The following is a 23,041-nucleotide window of genomic DNA, read 5'->3' on the forward strand; positions in this document are numbered from 1 at the left end:
CACCATGCTGTGGAAGGCATCCCACATATAAAGTACAGGAAGATGGGCACGGATGTTAGCTCAGGGCCAGTCTTCCTCAGCAAAAAGAGGAGGATTGGTGGCAGATGTTAGCTCAGGGCTAATCTTCCTCAAAAAAAAAAAAAAAGAAAGAAAGAAAAAAGAAAATCCTAAAGCCACAAGAAGAAAACCAGATGACCTACAAAGGAACGATGACCAGACTGAGTGTTGGGGGAATAACTGTGAACCTGAAACTCCACCGTCGGCCAAACTAGCATTTATGAGTGAGGGTGAAATAAAGACATTTTCAGGCAGACAAGGACTCAGAAAGTTTCTTGCCCCTAGATATTCACTGGGGGGAATGCTAAAGGAAATGCTTCAGCAAGAAGAGAAAGGAACCTGGAAGAAAGAAATGGGATACAAGAAGTACTGATGAGTGAAGAATTCAGGCATACGAGGCACAAAATGTAAGGACTGACATTAAAACACATTTCTAAAGTCCATGCCTGGCTTGTCCTTCACCCTCTTCATATCTTCCCTAGCTTCAACTTCACGATCCATCAGCAGAATCTTTGCCTTGCCCCTCTCTCCCTTTATCCAATTGGCCTGGCAAACTCTGGCCCTGGTTAAGCGCCACTCTCCCCTTCTCCCTGCTGGTGCCTGAGCAGCTGAGTGTTGCTGGAGAACAACACATCACGCTAGTGGGTCTCCCTTTAAATTTGTGTTCAAGAAAATCTGCAAATAAAATACTAGCAACAATAGCATGGGAGTTGGGGTGCAGTTTTGAGGGTAGTTGAAATTTGCAAAGAACTCTCATCGCCTTTGAGGGGGCACTGCAGTGATCAAGAGAGAAAATGTCCTTGCCTTCATGGAGCTTACATTCTCCAGGGGCAGCGGGGGTACAGACAAACAAGTAAACACACAGGACATCAGCTAGAGCCAAGTCTTACACAGAAACCGAAAGTAGACTAAAGGAGGTCCACAGGGCCTTGCTACTTAGCATGGTGGTCAGAGATTTACAGAATTTAGCGAGCAAGTTCTGTAGCTCACACAGAGGATTCCTGCCAGAAAGAGCAGTGAGTGCAAAGGTCTTGAGGCAGAAACTTGGTTGGTGAGTTTGAGGAGCAGTAAGGAGGCCTGCGCGCCTGGAGCAGAGCAATGACGGGGAGTGTGGGACAGGCTGAGGCCAGAGAGGTAGTGCGGGCAGACCATGCAGTGCCTCGTGGGTGACTGTATGGCCTTACGTTTCCCCTAAACAGGACTAGACACCATTGGAGGCTTCTGAACAGAGGAGCACTGTGATCTGATTTACGTGTTACAGGGTGATTGCTTCGACCAGGGTGGTAACAATGGAAGGGGTAAGAAGTTGCTGGTTTGGGGATCTATTCTGAGAGTGAAGTCAACAAGTTTGCTGATGGATGGGATGGAGGGTACGAGAGAGGAAAGAATCAAGGTTGAATCTAAGGCCAAAGCAATCAGAAAGATGGGGTGGGCCATTTATGGAGATGGAGAAGACTTTAGTAGGAGTAGGTTTGCTGTCAGAGGCTAGGGGGCAGGGAACCAGGAGCTGAATTTTGGATGTGGCAAGTTTGAAATGTCTATTAGGTATCCAAATAGAGACGTCCAGCAGGCAGCTGGATAGATACAGGGCCAGGAGAGCTACGGGCTGGAGATTGCAAGCTGGGAGCTTGTCAGCTCCTAAATTGTATTTAATCTGTGAGCCGGGGTAGATTCACCATGACAAGGAGTGTGCTTGGAGAAGAAAAGAGATCCAAGAAGAAGCCCTGGATCCTGCCAAGTTTAGAAATTATAGAGATTAGGAGACTGAGAAGGGGCAATCGGTGAGGCAGGAGAAATGAAGCCAGTGGGGTGTCCTAGATGGCAAGTGAAGAAACTGTAAGACGCTGCTGAAGGTCCAGTCAGATGAGAACTGAGGCTTGGCCACTGGATCTGGTCCCCTTTGTCCCTGGTGGCTGTGACAGGAGCTGTTTGGTGAAGACCTAGCTGGAGTGTTTCTATGAGACAATGGAAGGAAGCAACCCGAGGTGGTGAGCACAAATGGCTCTTTGATCTCTGCTATAAGGGGGAGAGAGAAGTGGGGCAGCAGCTGGAGTGGGATCTCGCATCAGGGCATTTTGGCTTCTTGAGATGGGTGATACTGCAACACATCTGTGTGTCGATGGCTGTGATCTGGTAGAGAAGGATAAACCGCTGATGTGGAAGAGAAGGGGTCAGAGTCCCTACTGGAAGTGTTGAACAGGGAAGAAGGGAGGGGCTCTAGCTAGTGCCTGGAGCATTTGCAGGGATAAGGCATCGGCAGGGCGTGGACCCAGATAGGTCTGTGGATACAGGGCTGGGAGACACCACGGGGCCGCTCGAAGGCCATGCCACGAAGAAAGAGGCAACGAGTGCATATTTTCTCTTCCAGCCCTGTTTAGCTGCCCAGGGAGGAGGTAGAATTGGATCTAACCAGGGCTGAGGTTATACCCAGGAAGTACAACACGATGGGGAGGTTTATGTGTCTACTTGGCTGGGTTCCAATTCTGTTATTCCAGCAGATGCCACTCTAGGGGTTGCTCTGAAGATATTTTGCAGCTGTGGTTAACATTTACAATCACTTGACTTTAAGTAAAGGAGATTATCCTGGATAATTTGGGTGGCTACATCCAATCAGTTGGAAGACCTTAAGAGCGAAAACTGAGGTTTCTGTAAGAAGAAATTCTGCCTCAGGACTGCAGCATCAGCTCCTGCCTGAGTTTCCAGCCCGTCCTGTAAATTTCAGACTCGCCAGCCCCATAATCACGTGAGCCAAGTCCTTGAATTAAATCTCATTCTCTCTCTTTCTCTCCCTCTTCCTCTCCCTGTACACACACACACACCCTACACACCCCTACTGGTTGTTCTTCTGGAGAATCCTGACTGATACATACAACGAGAAGAAAGGGCCAAGAGGGCTGAGGGTTATGCAGGAGAACAAGCAGGCCATGGAGTCAACGCAGTGAGGACACGCCTGAGGTGAGGGTAGTGGGGAACGGCTGGCTACGTGGGTGTGGAGATCTTAGAGGGCATGAACTGGAAAAATAGGAAGTGATGCTCAGAGCAGAGCGCTTGCACATGAGAACATGGAGAGGACACATTTGCAGGTAATGACAAGGTCCAGGTCTAGGGAATGACAATAGAAGTGGAGGCCAAGATGGGTGGGTGAGAGGAAGCCATGGTGAGGGTATCAGTAGGGTCATCTGTGTGAATACTGAACTCACCAACAATTATGACCAGGCTGACCTTAGGCAGGAGCTAAAATCACTAAGAAATGAGATGAAGTCACCTGGGAAAGGGAGTGGGTGGCTGTGGATGACTGCCACAAGGAAGGGTACTGAGGTACGTACAGTCTGCTGGTATCGTCTTCAAAGTTGTGGGGAGCTTAGGGCAGAGGGAAGTGGCAAAGACGAACAAGGAAGACTTCCACCACATCTCCAGGCCCAGAGGTGTGGAGAGAAAACAGCCTGGATTTTGAGAGGGCTGCAAGGGAAGCCATATCTTTAAAATTCAAATAAAAAAATCTACGGCAAGTAACACCAAAGCCAAGAATAAGAGCCCAGGGAGAGGCTGAGGGAAGCCACCTGCAACACGTACAACACGCAAGGGATTGGCATATCAAATAGAAAGGAGTTACAGATCTGTAAGGAGAGGGTGGCCCAGAGACAAATGGGCAAAGGTCACCGACAGGCATTTCACAGAGGAGGATCGACAAGGGCACATGACTCTAAGCCTCGCCCAGGTACCATTTCATACCCTTCAGAATGGCAACACCAAAAAGTCTGACTACACCAAGTGTTAGCAAAGACGTGGAGCAATGGGGATCCTGTCCTGCTGCCAGAGTGAATGGAAAATTGACATAGCAGCTTTGTCAAGCAATTTGGCAACATCTAATAAAATGCAAAATATTAAGACCCTTATGACATGAGTAAAGCTTGAAAACATTATGTTAAGTGAAAGAAACCAGTCACAAAAGGACAACTATTGTATGATTCCACGTACAGAAAATGTCCAGGAGAGGCACATCCACAGAGAGAGGAGGTGAGTGGTTGCCAAGGGCTGGGAGGGTAGGAGAAGAAAGGCAGAGCAACTGCTAATGGGCCTGGGGTTTCCTTTTGGGTGATGAAAATGTTCTGGAATTAGATAGTAGTGACAGTGTACAACTTTTTGACTGTACTAACAACTGCTGAATTGTGCACTTTAAAAAACGTGAAACCTATGGAATGTGAATTATATCTCAATTACAAAAAGTGAAACCCAGCAATTGCACTTTTGGATACAGACTCTGGAGCAGCAGTCGGCACGCTACAGCTGGTGGACAACTTTATTTGTAAATAAAGTTGTATTGGTACAGCCATGCCCATTCGTTTACCTACTGACCATGGCTGCTTTCACACTAGCACAGCAGAGTAGAGTAGCAGTGACGGAGATGACAGTTATTTATTCTGAGGAGTAAGAATGTGGGTGTATGTTAAATTCTTTCCTATAACTTCAAAAGTTTTCAAAGTAAAAAAAAAAAATTTTGAAACAACAATTTGGCTGGCCTCTGGGCAGGGGAAGGCTGGTGGTTTCCCTTCAGGGGCCTGTGGGAAATTGGCAAGGCTGGGTGGTCTTTACCTGTTGGCTGCAGAGGTCGCCCAGAAAGAACTGCACCCGGGGATTGTCGAACCCTTGCCGCATATCGAATACATTGACAGCGTAGCCTCTTGCAAGCAACTGCTCCACCATGTGCTGTCCTAGGAACCCAGAACCCCCGATCACGGTACATTTCTTGGCCTGTGGAAAGAGAGGGATGGCAGGGTGACGAGGGTGGTGAGAAGTGGAAGCTATAAAAAGCCTGGACTCACACGTCATGAGCCACAGTAATGGCAGGTCCATCTCTGTCTATTTGAAACTCTTCTTGAGCCAACTTGGAAGCTTTACCTAATTCTGGTGTCCTATTGCCTCCTCTCCTGGGATCCGTAGGAAGGGAAGAGAGATAGCAAATGATACTGAGATAGACTTTGGCTGGACCGAATGACCCAATGCATGCTGTGTGTTTAGTGAAAGGAAAAGGAGACATCTCTAAAAGAAATTAAACTGCCTACAATCAAAACGGGACCATCTAAAAACAAACAAAAGACCCAAAAGTGATACCTTCTTGCTCCCAAACCAAAACAAAACACGCCACTCACTCAACTGACAGTGTGCACTTAAAACATCAGAAAGAAGCAAGCAGTCTCCACACTCGCAGGAGAAAGTCAGTGCCTTTTCCTCCCCGACCACTACAGGCCTGGACTGTGTGGCTTTGGGCTTGTCACCTTAGTATATTCACCTAAGACCATGTTGCCATCTGATGGGGTCTCCTGGTGAGGTTGCAGTGAGGACCGGTGAGCTGTTATACAGCTGACCCAGGGCTTTGCTTTCTCTACTTCGAGCTCTGAGCAAGTTGACAAATCAGGGGAGTGCTGTGGTATTTCCATTCCAGCCTCTGTAACATGTATACTTTCTTGGCTAAATTCCAACTCTGGTCACTGGGGCTAATGGAAGGACAGAGCACCACACGCAGGCACTTAAACAGTCGGACTCCAGGGAGTCAATGCAAGCTTGTGGCTGCTGGCATGCTGAATAAGCTGGCTTCAAGTGGCCCTAAAAGAGGACCTGTGATATCCTTCCTCCCTGAGGTCTTTCTAAAACCACACCTGGGCTTCCTTAAGATGACAAACCCCCATTTTTCCTAAGCTCATGAATAATAAACCAAAGTTGGGGAGCAGAAACTAAAGATGTTAAAGAAATTCTGTTCCTGATTAAAAACCCAACCAACCGGGGCTGGCCCCGTGGCCGAGTGGTTAAGTTCGCGCGCTCCGCTGCAGGTGGCCCAGTGTTTCGTCAGTTCGAATCCTGGGCGCGGACATGGCACTGCTCATCAAACCACGCTGAGGCAGTGTCCCACATGCCACAACTAGAAGGACTCACAACTAAGAATATGCAACTATGTACCTGGGGGCTTTGGGGAGAAAAAGGAAAAAAATAAAATCTTTAAAAAAAAAAACAAAAACAAAAACAAAAAACCCAACCAACCAATCCCCTACTTATTCCTTAAATACCTCTACAATTAAGATACACAGGAGACCCAAGGGGTGCCAGGGCCCCTTCTACAGATCTGCCCTTCCCAACCTGGTGTCCGACCTGGAAAGGCATTTTTACTGGAGTCTGGGACTGCAGCTGTAGCATCATTTGTTCAGGCATGTGTAAGCTACTGAACTAACTGGCTTCACTATTCTACCCCCTCAAATGATCTTCTCAATCCCTTCTCGTCCACGCTTTGTTTTGCTTGTTCCCACATACACATCATCAGACCAAGCTAAATCATTCACACCTTGACTGAAACTCCTAAGATTTCCCCAGGACCCAGACAACTTAAAATGCCCAAATCCCATTTGATCCCCTTCTCAGCAATCCCCCCTCCTGCCCTTGTCCCAAGTCAGTGGTCCAGGCATATGTGTTGTGTTTGTTTTTTTTTTTTTGGTGAGGAAGATTGTCTGAGCTAACATCTGTGCCAATCCTCCTCTATTTCGTATGTGGGACACCGCCACAGCATGGCTTGATGAGCGGTATGTAGGTCCACGCTTGGGATCTGAACCCATGAACCCCAGGCCACCAAAGTGGAGTGCGCAAACTTAACCACTATGCCAATGGGCCAGCCCCGCATGCGGTTTTTGAGAATAACTCCAAGCTTCCCTGCTCTGCAACCTGATTTGTCTTGGCTTACTAAAAGTTTGCCTGAGCCCAGAGAGGGTCGGAATTAGACATGTTTTGATAGCATCCCAAAGGATTTCAGATTCTCTTGTTTATATTATCTGGCACCTCTAGTTACAGCTGTTTCAAAAGGCAGAGTCTAATTTTTAGAAAAATCAAATAACCTTGCTATTATGTCCAGTGCAATTTCATTTCATGATTTTAAATGTGAGCAATCTGTATTCTCTCTGACAGAGTGATGTGGATTATTTTCTTATTTTGAAATGTTGCACCAATATTTCTTGGAATGAGTGGGCCGATGGCTATTCCGCAGAGAGTTTTGTAACGATGAGAATGGAATCATCATTTGCCCCAGAGAAGTTAGATGTGTGATGGGACAATGTCTTGAATCACACCCATAATGCTATGCAGTTAGAGGAGATCATGGGAAATAACCACTTACTTTTCATGGCCATTAAGGATGATGCAGGGGAAGTGGGCACAGTGGACAAGAAGGAACACATGCCGACAAGTAAGAATGAAACTCCAGAGTGGGAACAGGGAATGAGATTTAAGGATGGGTTACTGAGGGGAGCTATAAAAGATCAACATCCTGGAGAGAGTTTTAAGAATAGGAAAGAAAGCCATCTAGACAGACTATTTTAATTGTAATATGATCTTGAGATAAGAAATTGGTCTAGGCCACTGAGGTTCTTCCAACCTTTCCCGTTTTCTTCTGTCTTTAGCAGTGGGCTCCTTTTTCAGAGAAGTCTTACACAGAATGTATATATAAGTTAAGATGCAAGCACTCTTTTTATTTTAGTAGTTTAAATTTATAACTTTTACTTCCTATAAAGTCAATCAATGAGAAAGAACCACTATTGATACAACCACTGGAATTTAGCTTTTTTTTGGTTGCTAAGTATCAGTAAAATCCTAATTTATATGAATAAGGAACTACAGATGGCAAGGGGCTCTCCTGGTTTGTCTGAACACTAGAATCTCAGATGAACCCTCACCCGCAGAGGCACAGAGGATGCTTTACTCTCCACCGAAACCACGGTGACCTAGTGGCCCACAGGAACCTCCTGTAGGTTTTGATATAAATACATTTTATCTTGGCATGATTAAATTTCTGGAGAATTAGCATTTACTAAGTGAATCAGGGGGCAGCCTCATGGCCAAGTGGTTAAAGTTCCACATGCTCCACTTTGAGGGCACGGGTTCAGATCCTGGGCGTGGACCTACTCCACTCATGAGCCATGCTGTGGAGCATCCCACATACGAAAAATAGAGGAAGGCTGGCACAGATGTTAGCTCAGGGCTAATCTTCCCCAAGCAAAAAGAAAAAAAAAGGGAGGATTGGCAATGGATGTTAGTTCAGGGAGAATCTTCATTACCAAAAAAAAAAAAGTGAATCAGAGCCAGCCCTGATGGCCTAGTGGTTAAAATTTGGTGCACTCTGCTTTGGCAGTCCGGTTTCAGTTCCCGGGTGCAGAACCACACCACTTGTCTGTCAGTAGACATGTGGTGGCGGTAGGTCACAGAACTAGAAGGACTTACAGCTATAATATACAACTACATACTGGGGCTTTGGGGAGGGGAAAAAAAGAGGACGATTGGCAACAGACGTTAGCTCAGGGCGAATCTTTCCCAGCAAAAAAAAAAAAAAGTGAATTGAACCAAACCTTTGCAGATCTATGTGAAGAATCTCCAGGAGACCTGACAATTCCTTAAAGTCCCTTCTGACACTTGCAATGGTAGACCTTAGGAGGCCTTGTTACTGCCCTTGATGCCCCTGGGGAAGGCTTTTGCCATTCTGCCTTCAAGCTTGGTCTAGCCTACTGGAGGCCACGTGAAGGCAAACTGAGGCACTGAGCTGCCAACCAGCAGTTACAGCAGGTGAGTGAGTCAGGCCACCCAGCACATACACCTCAGGGAGTTCCCATGACTGCAGCTGCCTGAATGAGCCCAGGGGGGGACCAGCCAAGGCCCAGCCCAAACTGCAGAACTGTGAACAAAGAAATGAGCATTGTTTTAAATCACTACATCCTGACACTGTCTGTTACACAGCAATAAGTAACTGATACCTTAAATAAAGATATATATCTGATATAGAAAAAACAGTATTTGACATTGATTAATAAATGTACCAAATACAATTTTTAACCCACAGCTAAGTATCAATGGCTTACTAGTATGCATGTGCTCGACTTTCCCCTTACCTGGTTTTGGCTGACCTTTTCGGTGTCAGTACTCACTTTTGGAATGTTTTCTGTCAGATGTGTCTGTGTGACCGGGTTGTTCATTGGCTCATCAGCTGCTTGTTCCATTTTAGCTCCAAATATGGTCCCGTTTGCGGTCTACTTTTCTCTTTTTAAAGACAGATTTAGAGACAGATACTTATGTTGTATAAATCAAAATATCTTTTAGCTGTTAGCATTTTGTGTGGATGCCCCCTCCCCACTGAATTTTCACAACCAGCTGAACTCTGTCTGTGGCTTGGACGAAGCACTCAGCTAGCGTTCTTGTGGTGCAGGCTACTCCCTCAGAGAAGGGCATAACCGGGCCCATAGCTCACCATATACTTGCATTAGAGGCAGAATGGAGAGCCAGTTAAATAACCTCATTCATCAGTTACAACAAAAAGAACACCTCTGGCACTGCAGTTTTTCCCACGGCACTCACATGCTTCGATTATTCTGTTTCTCTTGTGTTGATCATTAGACTGTGGCAGCGCAGAGGGAAAAGGCACAGACCTAGGGGGTCCTGAGTTCCAGCCCTAGCCCTATCACAAACGGTGTAAATCTGATCAAGTCTGTCTCTCTGCTGCAGCTCAATTTCCCCATCAGTAAAATGGACTCAGTGCTCATCTTCTTGTGACAGGGCACAGGATGCTGGCGGGGAGGGGGGAGTGTAAGAGGAGACAGAGCTCTCCTCGGTAAAATTAAAGCCACCCTGACCACGGGCGGAAGAATTCTGAATGTCTGGGGTCATCAGAAACCCTCGGGAAGTGGTCAGAGTGTGGTGGGGACTTAGCGGTTCACAACCTGGAGACAGTCACGAAGCACACCAGCTGACAAAGTCCTACGACACCAAACAGAAAAGTAGTTTAAAGAGAAGTTTTAGTGACAGCCCTTAGGATGCAATGCTCTCTTCATTCAGCCATAATACTGAACTGCAAACAAAGAGAAGCCATTCAATTTTGGGTTACGATGTATTTGGTCTTCCACCTGTTTTCTTGGTAGTGCTCAATTTACTTAAGTCAAGGATCCCCTGACATCTGGAGACAGTGAAATCCATGGCAAAGAAAACAGTGTAACTGCTTGCAAAAGCCTAGATTCAGACAACACTCTTCAGTGAGGAGGTGGCAGGCAGGTAGCACTGGGGTTTCAAACACGGAGATAACTCCAATCCAATTCCACACCTTGAGTTACACAGACACACACACAGACACACACAGAGTCACGTGTCCTTGTAGGAACCAATTTTGTGGGTAGCTGAAATGGCCTTGAAAAAGACATCCTCAATGTCTGATGGGGTAATTTTGGGGAAGCTTATTTCTGAAATCATAATGGAAGCTATCAGGAAATATATTTCAGAACTTCTTTTCATGGACCTTTTCCGAATGCATATAACGAATAAGTAAAGTTGACTTGTAGTTCTATGCCTATCCCGTCCCTCTCTCTCTATCCCATAATCCTCTCTGTGTTGGCAGCGGCCCTGTCATCTGTTCACCCTAAACAGAGGTGGCTGGTGAGCTCTGACTCATTGGGCTCAGCGTGTACCAGCTCGGGGAGGAGAACTTGGGCACTTGCACCAAGGCTCAGCACATAGTGTGTGATAGGAGTTCCGTCTGCCTTGCTCACCACTGTTTCTTGGCATGAAGTGTGGTGCCTGGCACAAAGTGGGCACCCACATACCCACTGGCCTCCTGAGTATATGCTGCCTGCACATGCCCAGGCAGACTCCCTTCTGCTCTGTGCCACATACACACACACACACACACACACACACACACACACACACACACCTGTCTCCGATGCAGGAGCCTCACTGAGGGCCACACTCATGAATACCCACTGCTGGCTTCTCAATTTCCCCAGATACTCAGGGAATCATGACGAAACGAGAGGGCAGACAGCATTTGGAGTGATGCAACCACAAGCCAAGGACACCTTGACTTCAGACTTCTGGTCTCCAGAACTGTGAGAGGATAAATTTGTGTTGTTTTTAGCCACCGAGTTTGTGGTCATTTGTTACAGCGGCTATATGGGAAATCAACACAAGTATTCTTTGCACTCCTGAACTCCAAATAGTACAGCTGCCTCTTCCATAGGCACCCTGTACTAGTAGAAAAGGAAGAAGCCTTAAAGCCTGCTCCAGGCCCCTACCCCCCAGTCTCTAGGGAAGGATCCAGGAGGTGAAAGGGGAAACCCATCCTGCCCCCGTGGATCCATACCATTCAATGCTCAGGCAATCCTCAGCTAAGCAGCCTCTTCTAAGAAGAAAATCAAATCTGCTTTATCTCAAGTTATACACACGTTATACTAAAGTTTGTAAATACTATGATCTAGATAAGAACTTTAGTGATACTTTAGCCATCTCTAGGGAATGAGTCAGATCCCACTGGCACCCCCAACCGAAATCCCCCATGTACTATATGACAGGGGTAAAACGAACATCAAGAAGAGCCCTGACTCAATAGACATTTCTCCAAAAAAGATATACTTTACACATGGCCAATGAGCACAGGAAAAGATCACTACCCATTAGGGAAATGCAAATCAAAACCACAATAAGATATCACTTCATACCCATTAGGATGCCTATTATCAAAAAACCCCAGAAAACAGAAAATAACAAGCGTTGACAAGGATGTGGAGCAACTGGAACCCTTGTGTACTGCTGGTGGGAATTTAAAATGGTGCAGCCGCTGTGGGAAACAGAATGGTGGCCTCTCGAAAATTTAAATATAGAATTATCATAGGATCAAACAATTCCCCCAAACAATACCACCAAAAATTCAAAGCAGAGATTTGAACAGATATTTGTACACCCATGTTCACAGCAGCATTATTCACAGTAGCCAAAAAGTGGAAGCAACCCAAGTGTCTATCGACAGATAAATGGATAAAGAAGATGTGGTGTGTATATATATATATATAATGAAATACTACCTAGCCATAAAAAAGACGAAATCATGCAACTTGTGACAACATAGATGGACCTTGAGGGTATTATGCTAAGTGAAATAAGTCAGATGGAGAAAGCCAATACTGTATGTGCTCACTCATATGTGGAAGATAAACACACACAGAGATATGGAGAACAGATTGCTGGTTACCAGAGGGGGAGGGGGTCGGGGAAGGATGAAAGGGGTAAAGGGGCACATATGTACAGAGACAAACGGAAACTGGACTTTTGGTGGTGAACACAATGCAGTCTATAGAGAAGCTGAAATATAATGATGTACACCTGAAATTTACATAATGTTATAAACCAATGTGACCCCAATAAAACAATAAAAAGTAAACAAAAAAAGTAAATGTAGTATCTAGATACAATGGAATACTATTCAGCCTCAAAAAAGAGGGGAATTCTGCAATATACTACAACATGGGTGAACCCTGAGGACATTATGCTAAGTGGAAGAAGCCAGTCATGCAAAGACAAATATTGCACGATTCCACTTTATATGAAGTATTGAAAATAGTCAAATTCATAGAATCAAAGAGTGGAATGGTGGTGGCCAGGGGCTTGGGGAGGGGGAAGTGGGGAGTTGCTAATCAAGGGGCACACAGTTTCAGTTAAGCAAGATAAGCTCTAGAGATCTGCTGTACAACGCTGCTCCCAGAGTCAACAATAACCTATTCTACACGTCAACATTTGTTACGAGAGTAGATCTCATTATAACTGTTCTCACCACGATAAACTAAAACAAAATAAAAATTAAAACAGGAGAAATTCTGACGCATGCTACAAGCATGAACCTTGAGGACATTATGCTAAATGAAATAAGAACCTTGGGGACATTATGCTAAGTGGAAGAAGCCAGCCACAAAAGGACAGATACCATATGATTCCACCCATATGAGGTCGCGAGAGCAGTCAACTTCAACTTCACAGAGACAGAAAGGAGGATGGTGGCTGCGGGGGGGGGTTCGGGGGGCGGTTTGGGGGGGGGGGGGGGGGGGGCGGGGGAGGGGGAGGAAGGGGGGGGGGGGGGGGGGGCAAGGGTTTCATGGGGACAGAGTTTCAGCTCAGGAAGATGAACAAGTTCTGGATGGTGGGGATGGCTGTGCAGCAAGGTGAAAGCACTTGATGTCCCTGAACTGTATACCTAAAAATGGTTCAGATGGTCAATTTTCAGTTCTGTTTATTTTTCCACACATACACACGTAGCTCTGAATGGGAAAATAAGACCCCAAAGAGCAATGTTCTAGGGGCTGGGATCATTAAGGTTCACACATCAGAAGCCTCAAGTCTTTTTCCTTTAAAATGGTAGGTCTTTGAATCCACGTGAAATCAGTATGTATGCCCTCTATACACATTGGGACAAAGTCTTAGGCTAAAAACAACCTAGGAAAAGAGACCTACCTTCTACTGGTGAAATCCAAGTGCCTCGTTCAACTTCTGAGCAAGGGGAGGAGGGCTGCTGATAGGATTTGATGAAGAGAGAAGTGAGTGAGCCCAATCTCCTCCTTCCTGCTGGGGAAAGTTCCCAACCACTGAGTCCTGGAGACAAAAGGGACAGATAGTCTGTCCATTTCAAACCAGATGGAGAGAGACGAGTGTCGCGTTCTTCGAAAACGTGGGAGAGCAGCCTCTTTGTAAAGGGGAAATGCAGAGCAATTCAGAGGAGTGTGTTGGGGTAGTCGGGGCCCTGCCTGCTGCCTTCCACGGAGTCAGTGCGGGAAGCTAAAATGTGGCTACTGCAAGCTCATCACTTTAGTCTGTGGACAGATACCACCTGTCTGTACAAGAAAAACTTAAAGATGACTCAAGGCAAAATGCACTTCCCCAAGGACTCAATCAGCTCAACCTTGTCCTTTCACAGACCTGCGGGGCCTCTCTGCTTGTCTGTTTACTTTTAGGACGCAGAAAGGCCTTGGCTTTGAATTTGTGGTGGCCACTGAGAAACCCATCAGCATCCTGCAAGCTGTAGCTAATGCTGTTCCCTCTGCCTGGAATATCTTCCCCTCCTCTCCATGGTGAGCTCCTCTTCATCCTTCAAGGCCTAGCTCAACTGTCATCTCTGTGAGACCTCCTCCCCCTGCCCCAGGCAAGGTTAGCTGCCTCCTTAGCACTCATTTATGCTCCCATTCTGACATTCAGCATGCTGGTTTATACTTTTTCTTCCACGTCTGTCTTGGCCCAGTAGGCTGTGAACCACTGGAGGGCCAGCAAAGAGCCTGGAATGGAGTACAGGTTCAACTGTGCTACTGCGGCTGGCCTAAGAGACCTCATCTGTGGGGTGGCAATCCTTCCTCCTGACCTCAGAGCTGCTGTGGAGCTCAGGCAAGCCCCATGGGTAAAAGGGGAGCTGCAACTTATACAAGAGCACCTGGGGGTCAGCTCACTCATTCCTGCATTCCCTCATTCACAAGTCACCGAATGTTGGCCACTGCCAAGCAGAACCTGCATAAGACACAGTGCTGACCTTCAGGGAGCCCACCATCTGGTGTGGGAGACAGACTTAGCAGTGAACTGCAGAAGTGCCTTTAAGCTCTGATGAGGTTAAATGCAGAGCAGGTTGCCTGGCCCGAGCAGGCGATCCCTAAGCCAAGTTCTCAAGACCACAGAGGAGTGAGTCAAACACAGGGGGTGGGTGTCGGTGTCCTGAAAGACATCCCATGGCCAGGGGTGGGAAGGACGTGGTGATGGCACAGAGCCAGCATGTTGTGGCAACTGTGACAAGTTGCGTCACAGCGAGTGTGAAGCAAGGTTGGGAGCAAAGTTGAGAACACGCAGGGGCTGTGTGTCAGGCTAAGGAGTTACCCTAATTGGAGATGAGGGAGGCCCTGGAAGTTGTAAACAGAGGTGAGTGTTAAGATAAGAAAGATCGCTCTGGCTGCAGTGTGGAAAAGGAATTTTAGGCAAGTCTAAGGCTCGAGGCACACCACGAAACGGGAATGACAAGAGCAAATCAGAACAAAGAACTAATATTGCCTGAAAACCTGCTAAATGTCAGGCGCTTTTACATATGAGTATATTATACCATTAAGATCCAAAAGTGTCCAGTTAGGCAGACAGTACGAGTCTCATTCAACAGATGAGAAACTGAGGCTCAGGGAGGTCAAGTGACACTGTGGGGCCCAAAGTCACACGGCTGGTACATGGACAGGGCAGAACTTGTGGCTGTTCCTTCTATTCTGGCAGGCTGCCACCCTGCAGACTGACTGGGAAGTAGGGTGTGAAGGGACATGAAGTTAGAGGGACTAGCAGGGCAAAACTGGGCAGGAGACTCAAATGCCAGGCTGAGTGTGGACTTTATTCTGTAGTCATGGGAAGCCTCTGAAGGTTTCAGAGCATGCGGGTGACCTAAGCATAGCTGTTCACTGGGAAGACTCCCCTGGCAGAGCAGGGTGGACTAGATAGGTGCGAAGCAGGAAATGGGGGGCCTACTCACCAGTTGCCCAGCCGAGATTTACTGAGCACCCGCTGTGTGCCCCACCCTGCTCCAGAGACTGGAGCACCAGCAGTGAGCAAAACAGAGCTGCCTGCCCTTATGGATCTCACGTTCCAGTAGATGGGCAATAAAGAACAAAATAAAGAAGTGGAATATGCAGAAGGTTAGAAAGTGATACTTACTATGGGAAAAAAGTAGAGCAAGGTGCAGGGTTTGGGGGTGCCGGGGACTGCAGTGCTAAACAGGGTGCTTAGGGTGGCTCACTGCCAAGACGGTACCGGAGCGAAGACCTGGAGGAGGGAAAGAAGTGGACCCGCAGGCAGAAGGAACAGTTGGAGCAGAAGTTCTAAGGCAGGAGACTGTGCATTTGAGGCCCAGCAAGGAAGCTAGTGTCCTGGGGCGGCCAGCGCAGGCCAGAGGAGGGGCCGGGCAGTCAGGCTAGGCCTTGAGGTGAGAACTCTGGCTTGTACTAGTTGAGAGGCTGCTGCTGAAGGCCTGAATTAGAAGAGGAGCAGCAGAGGTGAAAAAGAGAAAAGAAATGGCATTTGAGGGGGAGAACAGATAAAACTTGGAGGCTGGTTAATGGGGAGGGGACAGGAAAAGAAAGAGTCAAATATGACGAAAAGGTTTTGGACCTGGTTCATGCTCAAAGAGGAAGAGTGCAAAGGGCAGAAGGTCGGTGAACACTTTCCTTTAACGAATGCTAATAAACCTCAGGCCTTTCTTGGCCTGAGAAACTTAAGCTCTGTCCCCTGCCTCCCTAAATGCTGCCCCAGTGCCCAGAGGAGAACCAGGTAAGGGCTAAGGGCCACGGAGCACTCTTACACTGGGCTCGCTGAGGAGGGCGGCTCCACTGCTGCAGCTTCGTTTCAGCCATACCCCTGCACACGCCCCCTTGTAATTCTCCAAGCACGCCTCACACTTCCAAAACCCCTCTGTGACTTTGCTCATGAAGGTGTCTCGACCTGGAACGCTCCTCCCTACCCGCCTTGAGTGTTTGGGTGTGAAAAAGAGTATATCTTGATGACTTCTTCCCCTCGTGCTCGCTCATATCTCCTTCATTCCTTTCAAAGTCCGTTCCCAGGCCCCCAGCTCACCTTCCTGGGCTGCTTTTAGCCAGGTGAGAACTAAAGTGACCCTCTCTTGGAACCTGGTCTGCAGGAGGGGGCTGCTCTCGAAGGGAAACCCTCAAAGAAAGATCCTCAGCTGGATTCAGCTTCTAAGTCCCAGCCGTCCAAACCTCTGCGACAATGCTCGGCATGTCCCTTCCCTTCTCTGGGTCTCAGGTGCTCCGTCAGTACAGTCTCCGCTACACCACGCAAGGTCACGGTCTTCTCTGGCCCCTCTGATCCTAATTCAGTCTTAGGCCAGACCAGAGAGCACCCGACCCGGATGGTCCCACCCAACCCCTGGCCCTCCCGCCTGTCGCCGACTCAAGGCGGGCTCCAAGGGCAATGTCGCGACCCTTACCCGTCCGTAGACACGCTCCTGGCCGGCCTCCGCGCGCCCGAAGACCGCACCCACGGAGCTCCAGCCGCCAGCGGCCGACCTTTTCCTCCCTCCCCGCGTGAGCCGAGGATCAGCCGAGCCTCCTCCACCGAGGGGATTGGCTAGGCTTGCCGCTGGCTCAGCCAATCGGCGCTCACGGCGTGATACTGCCCAATGAGGCCAGGTCTCGGCCGCGAGCGCACCGCCCCATGACCTGGGCCTGGCCTTTGTTGGGTTAGCCCCACCCACTCCAGCCCTGCACCAATGGGGAGCGGGGCCGCGCGCGCGGGTCAGTGGGAACGGCGCGGAGTCGGTGTGTACGTCGGTTGCCGTAACAACGGGCGGCGGAGTCCGTCAGCGATGGTGAGTGCCAGCCGCCCTGTCGCGCCCCGGGCGCCCCGCGAGCAGAGGCTGAGCCCTTTCCGGGCCTCGGTCCGGCCCCGCCGCCTCTCCTGCGCCGTTCTCAGCTTTGGCGCGCCCCTCCTTCCTCCGAGTTCGTTCCCGGAAGGGTAGTGTAGAGACGCCGGGCGCCCTGCTGGGCCTCTGATTCGCTGCTGCCTCGCCTTCACCCACACCGGGCCTCCACCCGCCCCTTGGGCTTCCTTGGCCTTCCCCGGCCCCCTCGGTGACCGTCTTTGGGCAAAGAAGACTCGGATTCCCCGCAGGTCCCAACCCTTCTCAGACCCTGGCCTCCTGGCCGCCTCGCTCTACCAAAGTTTCCGCACAGACCTGGGGGGAGGTTTATTATGTTTGATTGTTAACGTGCATTTTAGAATGTAAATATAGGGACATTCAGGGGACGCTTTGAGCTTCTTGGAGAAGGGACAAATGGGCCGAGTGGATTGAGTTTTATTATTCGACATTGACAGACTGTACATCTTAACCTAGTAATAGTTGGCGAAATCTAGAAGTAATCAGAAAGTCGGTGTACTTAGAGGGAAGTGGAGTACCACGAGTGGTTGTTGTAAGGACATTTCTAGAATTAGGATTCCCAAATTCAGGCAGGGCTGATTATCTGTACAGTTATCCACAGTCAACTCCTTGGCTAGCTCTCTTTGGGGATGATTTTCAACAAGAGATGTCCAAAAGAACAATTCTTAGAGACCATAGTAAAGAAGAGAGAGTGATAGAGGTGCATGGAAAGATTCATTGTTCTTTCCAGGAAACCCTATTGTCTTTCCTGTTAAGCAAAGCTTTGGAATTGGTTGGTGTAGACAATTTTTAAAATAGATATGGTTGTCTGTAACTTTTATGTAAAGCATGAACCGTATTGCATAATATTGTGCTTATGTGTTTGTAAAACGTCTAAAGGCCTCTAACTTTAAGAAGGCGAACATGGCATCAACTTCCCAGCGAAAAAGGATGAGTCCTAAGCCGGAGCTTACTGAAGAGCAGCAACAGGAAATCCGGGAAGCTTTTGATCTCTTCGACGCTGATGGAACTGGGACTATAGACGTTAAGGAACTTAAGGTAAGCACCATGCATTCCTGCTCCGCTGCCTTGCCTTTCCTCTGCCTCTTTCTCTTCTTTCTCTGTCACTGCTCTACCCCTTTTGCCCTCTTCTCCCCGTGAAAAATAACAAGAGAGGATGCACTGTGCTCTGTTTTCCCGTTTTTACTTACCTCGTGTTATTAAAGAAAGTTGAACGTAAATATCGATTTACTAAATGTTATAGTGTTTTCTAATCATTTTAACATGACTGTGTCTGATCCTGGCTTAATGCTCTCAACGCTGTCATTTTTGCTCCTGGTAGGTTTAGAGGTACATATTAAGATGATCCTCTTTTCCTTGTAGGTGGCAATGAGGGCACTAGGCTTTGAACCAAAGAAAGAAGAGATCAAGAAAATGATCAGCGAAATTGATAAGGAAGGGACAGGAAAAATGAACTTTAGTGACTTTTTGACAGTCATGACTCAGAAAATGGTAAGTTAGCTAAGATAATCAGCATATTTTCCACCCTCATGGTGGATACATTTGAATCATGTAAATGTCTTCATTGAGGAAAATTTAATACAAACTGGAGAGTTCAACAGATAAAGGATAGTATCTATGACTGAGATCAGGCTGCTTAGATTCTCCTTAGCTTTCTTTGCCACAAAGTCACAAGAAGAGTCATTTTACCCTCTGTAAAGTAGTAACGGTACTACTGCTGTCACTTTTTGCTATTATCTTTCTCTAGCTGATTTGTCAGTGTGATAACCACAATCAGTAAAGCATGTGAACACCAACAATATATTACAGTGTCTTGCATTTTGACAAGACGAACTCCTTATACCTTAAAGTTTGAAATTCTTTTCTCTTCCATTCCTTCTGGGCAGCCCTAGCCTGAGGGCCAGTTAACTTCAGCAGCTACGCTTTCACTCTTCGCTGCGCTGGGGATTCGGCCTTTCAGCCTTTCCGAGGCTGAATTCACCCATTCTCTAGTCTCTCAGGTGTCGCCCTTTGAAAGGGTCTGAAGGGTCAAGAGAGACTATAAGATGTCACCCAGCAGTCCACCTCACTCCCCTGAGTATGTTCCTGTTGGGCCACTGCTCTTTCCTTGGTCTCTTGGCTCCTCTTCCGTGTGGCTCATGCACGCTCTACTGCTCTGTGGAAAAGTAACTCCCTCAGTGTCTCAGGCGTGTTTCCTGGGGCACAGGTCAGTTCCTAGCCTAATAATTCTGTTGCTTTGAAATCATCTAATTATACCTATATTTTTCTTTGTGAAGTAATTTAAGAGCTCAGGAAGCTCAACGTTCTGTGACCACGTAGTAAAGCTGTCCCATATTCAAGGTTGGTTCCCAAATTGCCCCTCTGAGGGCTTCTCTCTATCTTTACCCACCTTTCAGGAATATTGGGAGTTTGAGCTCTTGGAGATTGTGCTCTGTTCCCCTGTTGGAGCACTTGAGATCACAGTCACTTTCTGTGATCTCGTAACGGTAAAATAGCCTTCTCTTTCCTCCCTGCCCATCCCCCACCAAGAAGATCCTTCTTCTACCAGCTTAAGCAGCATATTTCCCCTAATTTTAATTCCATCCTCTGCCCCTATATTTTAAAAACAAAGCCAATTTCTCTTTGGTTTGTACAGAAAGAATGTTTTAAGTCCAATCCTTTATATTTCCTTTTTAGCCTCTGTGTTTATAACAATTTCATTAGTTTGTCCTCTTTTTCTATGCTGGATGATGTTTGATCTCCTGTGACCTCATGAAGGCCATCACCAGGACCATGTGGTGCTGTAGGGGCAGGGCAGAGGAATAGCAGTGTTTCCCTACTCATGTGTTTTATGTTCTACTTGTTCAGTCGGAGAAAGATACCAAAGAAGAAATCCTGAAAGCTTTCAAGCTCTTTGATGATGATGAAACTGGGACGATATCGTTCAAAAATCTCAAACGCGTGGCCAAGGAGTTGGGTGAGAACCTCACTGATGAGGAGCTGCAGGTTTGTAATGCGCCAGACTGGAACTCAGAATTCCTGCTTGGAGTCCTGTTTTACTTTTCGGAGTTACATTTTCTCTGATGTGAGCACAGCTTTGAAGGAAAACTAGTGTTCTCTTGTTCCTCTGCTGACCACTTAATTTCTCTTTTGTTAGTGTGACAAACCTATGGATCCTGCCCCCAGAAAGATACACATGTATACAATTTTACTGTTTTAGGTTTTAGGGATCCCCTGGTCAAGATGATCTTCAAGATTCCTTCTAGGTGATATGTGTGACGATATATGACTTGCTTTTCAGATAACTTTTCAGGAAGCAAGCTATTATAAAAAGTGCATTTGCGTTGGGTGGGCTCAAACTGTCTATTGATGTAGCATTATAAAAGCCTGTAGCTTCGTCACATTTTAGTTTCATTTATGAATTAATCTAACCAGAATCCTTACTGTCACGCAGGAAATGATTGATGAAGCTGATCGAGATGGAGATGGAGAAGTCAATGAGCAAGAGTTCCTGCGCATCATGAAAAAGACCAGCCTTTATTAAGATCAGTCTCTTCTTTTCTACTGCAAGCAGACGTATCTAGATTTAGTGCCTGCTATTGTGTGAAACCTGGTCTTTGAGAACACAAACTCTTTTTCCCCCACGCTGACCTCCCTGTATAACTTTAGTTAATAACCTTGAATCTTAGACTCTTAAAAGTGTTCTTTGACATTAAAGTTCTTTGTAAGGTGACCTGCTGCTTACTTTAATTCCCCAAAGCAGAGCAAGAGCACGTTAGAGTGGAGAGAAGCTTTTACCAACCTGCCATTCTGCCTTGTATCGCTTCACTCTTGTCATGCGTTCCCACATTTATACCACCACAGAATGACTTCTTAGACAAGCAAATGTTGTACCCGGTGTTATCACAAGCAAGGGGCATCTCTTCAATGGTTCTGGTTTTAATTGTCACCTGAGCACAGCTTTCTCTTTTATAAAACCCAGTGAGCTCTCTCACTTGCATTTGGATGTCTGTGATATTTTTTTGTCTTAAAGCCTTTCTTATTGTGAGCTTTTGTTCTCTAAGGATGAGTTCTTTAGCCTTCACTGTGAGTTCATCTTCTAAACCATTCTGTGGAAGGCAGCCTGGTAGATCCCAGACTCCTTACCAGCCTGTGGACAGAAAACAAAATAATCCTTTGCTACTGGCATGAATTATTACTTGCCCTGGGAACCCATTGATGTGTAAAACTAGTAGACTTTCTATTTTGCCAAAGCCTAAGTGATGCTCTAAAATAGTTTTGGCAAAGTATAAGGCCGAAAAAGAGTCTTATTGGTAATTTGTGCTTGGACAAATCAGGGAAAGCCAGGTTATTAGGACAGTAAGTTGAATTCAGCCAACCTCTGGTCAGTTTATTTGGTGGATGGTGTCTCAGAATCTCAGTGTCAGGTTGGGTTGAGTGACCTTGTCCAGCCCGCTCCTGGCCCTACACGGGATGACCTATAAGAGAAGCCCTGGCAGATAGCATTAAAATCTCTGCCCCAGCCTGAGGGTGGGGAGCAAGAAGGGGCGAGGGGGAATGGAAACGCACTACAACAACAAGGGAATGCTCATTCACCCACCCGAGGAGAGGGAGGGAATGGGTTTTGCATGTGGGGGCATCCTAATCCTGGGATAGGGTTGCCTGATTTAGCTAAGAAAAAGAGAACACGTGGGTCAATTTGAGTTTCAGATCAGCAACAAACTTATTTTAGTACAAGTATATCCCATTTGGACTTTTTGTTGTCTATTCATTGTTGGTATGAAATTCAACTTGACCTGGGTGTTTTGTATTTCAACTTGCAACCCTGTGTGACCCTGGGCCTCATCCTGGGGGACTTGGGGCCCCTCAGATGCATCTGCTGCAGGAGGGACTGCTCCTTGAGAAACATGACTGTTGGGGAACCCAGAGTAGCCTCAGACCTGGCTTCTCACATGGGCTCCAGCACTTCCTGGCTGGGTTATTTGGGACAAGCTATTTCTCTGGGTGTCTCGGGTTCCTTGTCTGTGCAATGGGGAGAAGAGTTGTGCTTAACCCGGAATCACTGGTGGGGGGCGGGGGGGGGGGGTCCAATGAAAACTTACATAAAGGACCTGGCTTTACGGTGTCCAATAAGGAGGCATTTCAGAAGTGTTTGTTCTCACTCTCAGTCCTTTGGTCTGCTTATCACATAAGCTTTCTTGTTACATATGGGTCCATGAAGCTTTTATGACTACTGTCCCCAAGGTAGAGTTGACAGCACTTCCTGGGAGGATTTGACCTTTGTTGCACTGCTGTTTTCTGATAAAGGGCATATGATCTGATAAAGTACATACAATATTGGAAAGGAGTGAAAAGACTGGGCCCTACTTCTCATTTTACTGTTAACTGTCACCCTCCAAACGTTCTTATCTCCTCCTGCTTAATGTTCTCATAAATGAAATCGTCAGGAATCTCTTGGGGGGAGGGAGAGTGGTAAGTAACGTGTTATCCCTGAGGATAAAAACAAGCATAAGGTACTCACCATCCGCACCTGGCAGCCATTCTCAGATAGGTTTGCAGTTGCTCAGTGGAGAGGATGGGGACAGAGACAGAGCACAAACCAGTGGATGTGGTATGGGGGCAGAGAGTTGCAGGGAGGTCAGGAAGATGGGGACTTAGAGGGAACCGGGGCCAGTTCATGTGGAGGCAGACAAGAGAGCTGTAAGGGGGTGGGGGGATGTGGGTGGAAAGGGGGCTGTGGTAAGTTCATGTGGAACTGGA

The 23,041-nt window shown here is 47.2% G+C and overlaps 2 protein-coding genes across 6 annotated transcripts in view; one reads left to right on the plus strand and one right to left on the minus strand.

The window, feature by feature from the left end:
- The window catches only part of NSDHL (NAD(P) dependent steroid dehydrogenase-like), a 29,918-nt gene extending 12,946 nt beyond the window's left edge, over positions 1-16,972 (minus strand). Inside the window, exons 1-4 of one of the 4 annotated variants that reach the window (XM_046673191.1) lie at positions 16,853-16,954; positions 13,351-13,488; positions 9,012-9,123; positions 4,651-4,809 (exon numbers count right to left, since the gene is read on the minus strand). In XM_046673191.1, the coding sequence (XP_046529147.1) occupies positions 4,651-4,809; positions 9,012-9,083 (231 nt within the window). In that variant the 5' untranslated portion in view covers positions 9,084-9,123; positions 13,351-13,488; positions 16,853-16,954. Of the gene's footprint in view, positions 1-4,650; positions 4,810-8,975; positions 9,124-13,350; positions 13,489-16,852 lie in introns of all 4 variants that reach the window. The other 3 variants (XM_046673188.1, XM_046673189.1, XM_046673192.1) reach the window with 3 other exon arrangements.
- A 163-nt stretch (positions 16,973-17,135) lies between these two features.
- CETN2 (centrin 2) lies at positions 17,136-21,287 on the plus strand. Of its 2 annotated transcripts, none has more exons than XM_046672541.1 (5): positions 17,136-17,233; positions 18,182-18,340; positions 18,665-18,793; positions 20,150-20,287; positions 20,736-21,287. In XM_046672541.1, the coding sequence occupies exons 1-5, from the start codon at positions 17,231-17,233 to the stop codon at positions 20,823-20,825; spliced, it is 519 nt and encodes a 172-aa protein (XP_046528497.1). In that variant the 5' UTR covers positions 17,136-17,230; the 3' UTR covers positions 20,826-21,287. The 2 variants fall into 2 exon arrangements, with proteins under 2 accessions (XP_046528497.1, XP_046528498.1); XM_046672542.1 differs by lacking the exon at positions 17,136-17,233 and adding an exon at positions 17,274-17,535.
- The last annotated feature ends 1,754 nt before the right edge of the window (positions 21,288-23,041 follow it).

This window comes from Equus quagga, chromosome 10 (assembly GCF_021613505.1).
Source record: "Equus quagga isolate Etosha38 chromosome 10, UCLA_HA_Equagga_1.0, whole genome shotgun sequence".
Lineage (NCBI taxonomy): Eukaryota > Metazoa > Chordata > Mammalia > Perissodactyla > Equidae > Equus > Equus quagga.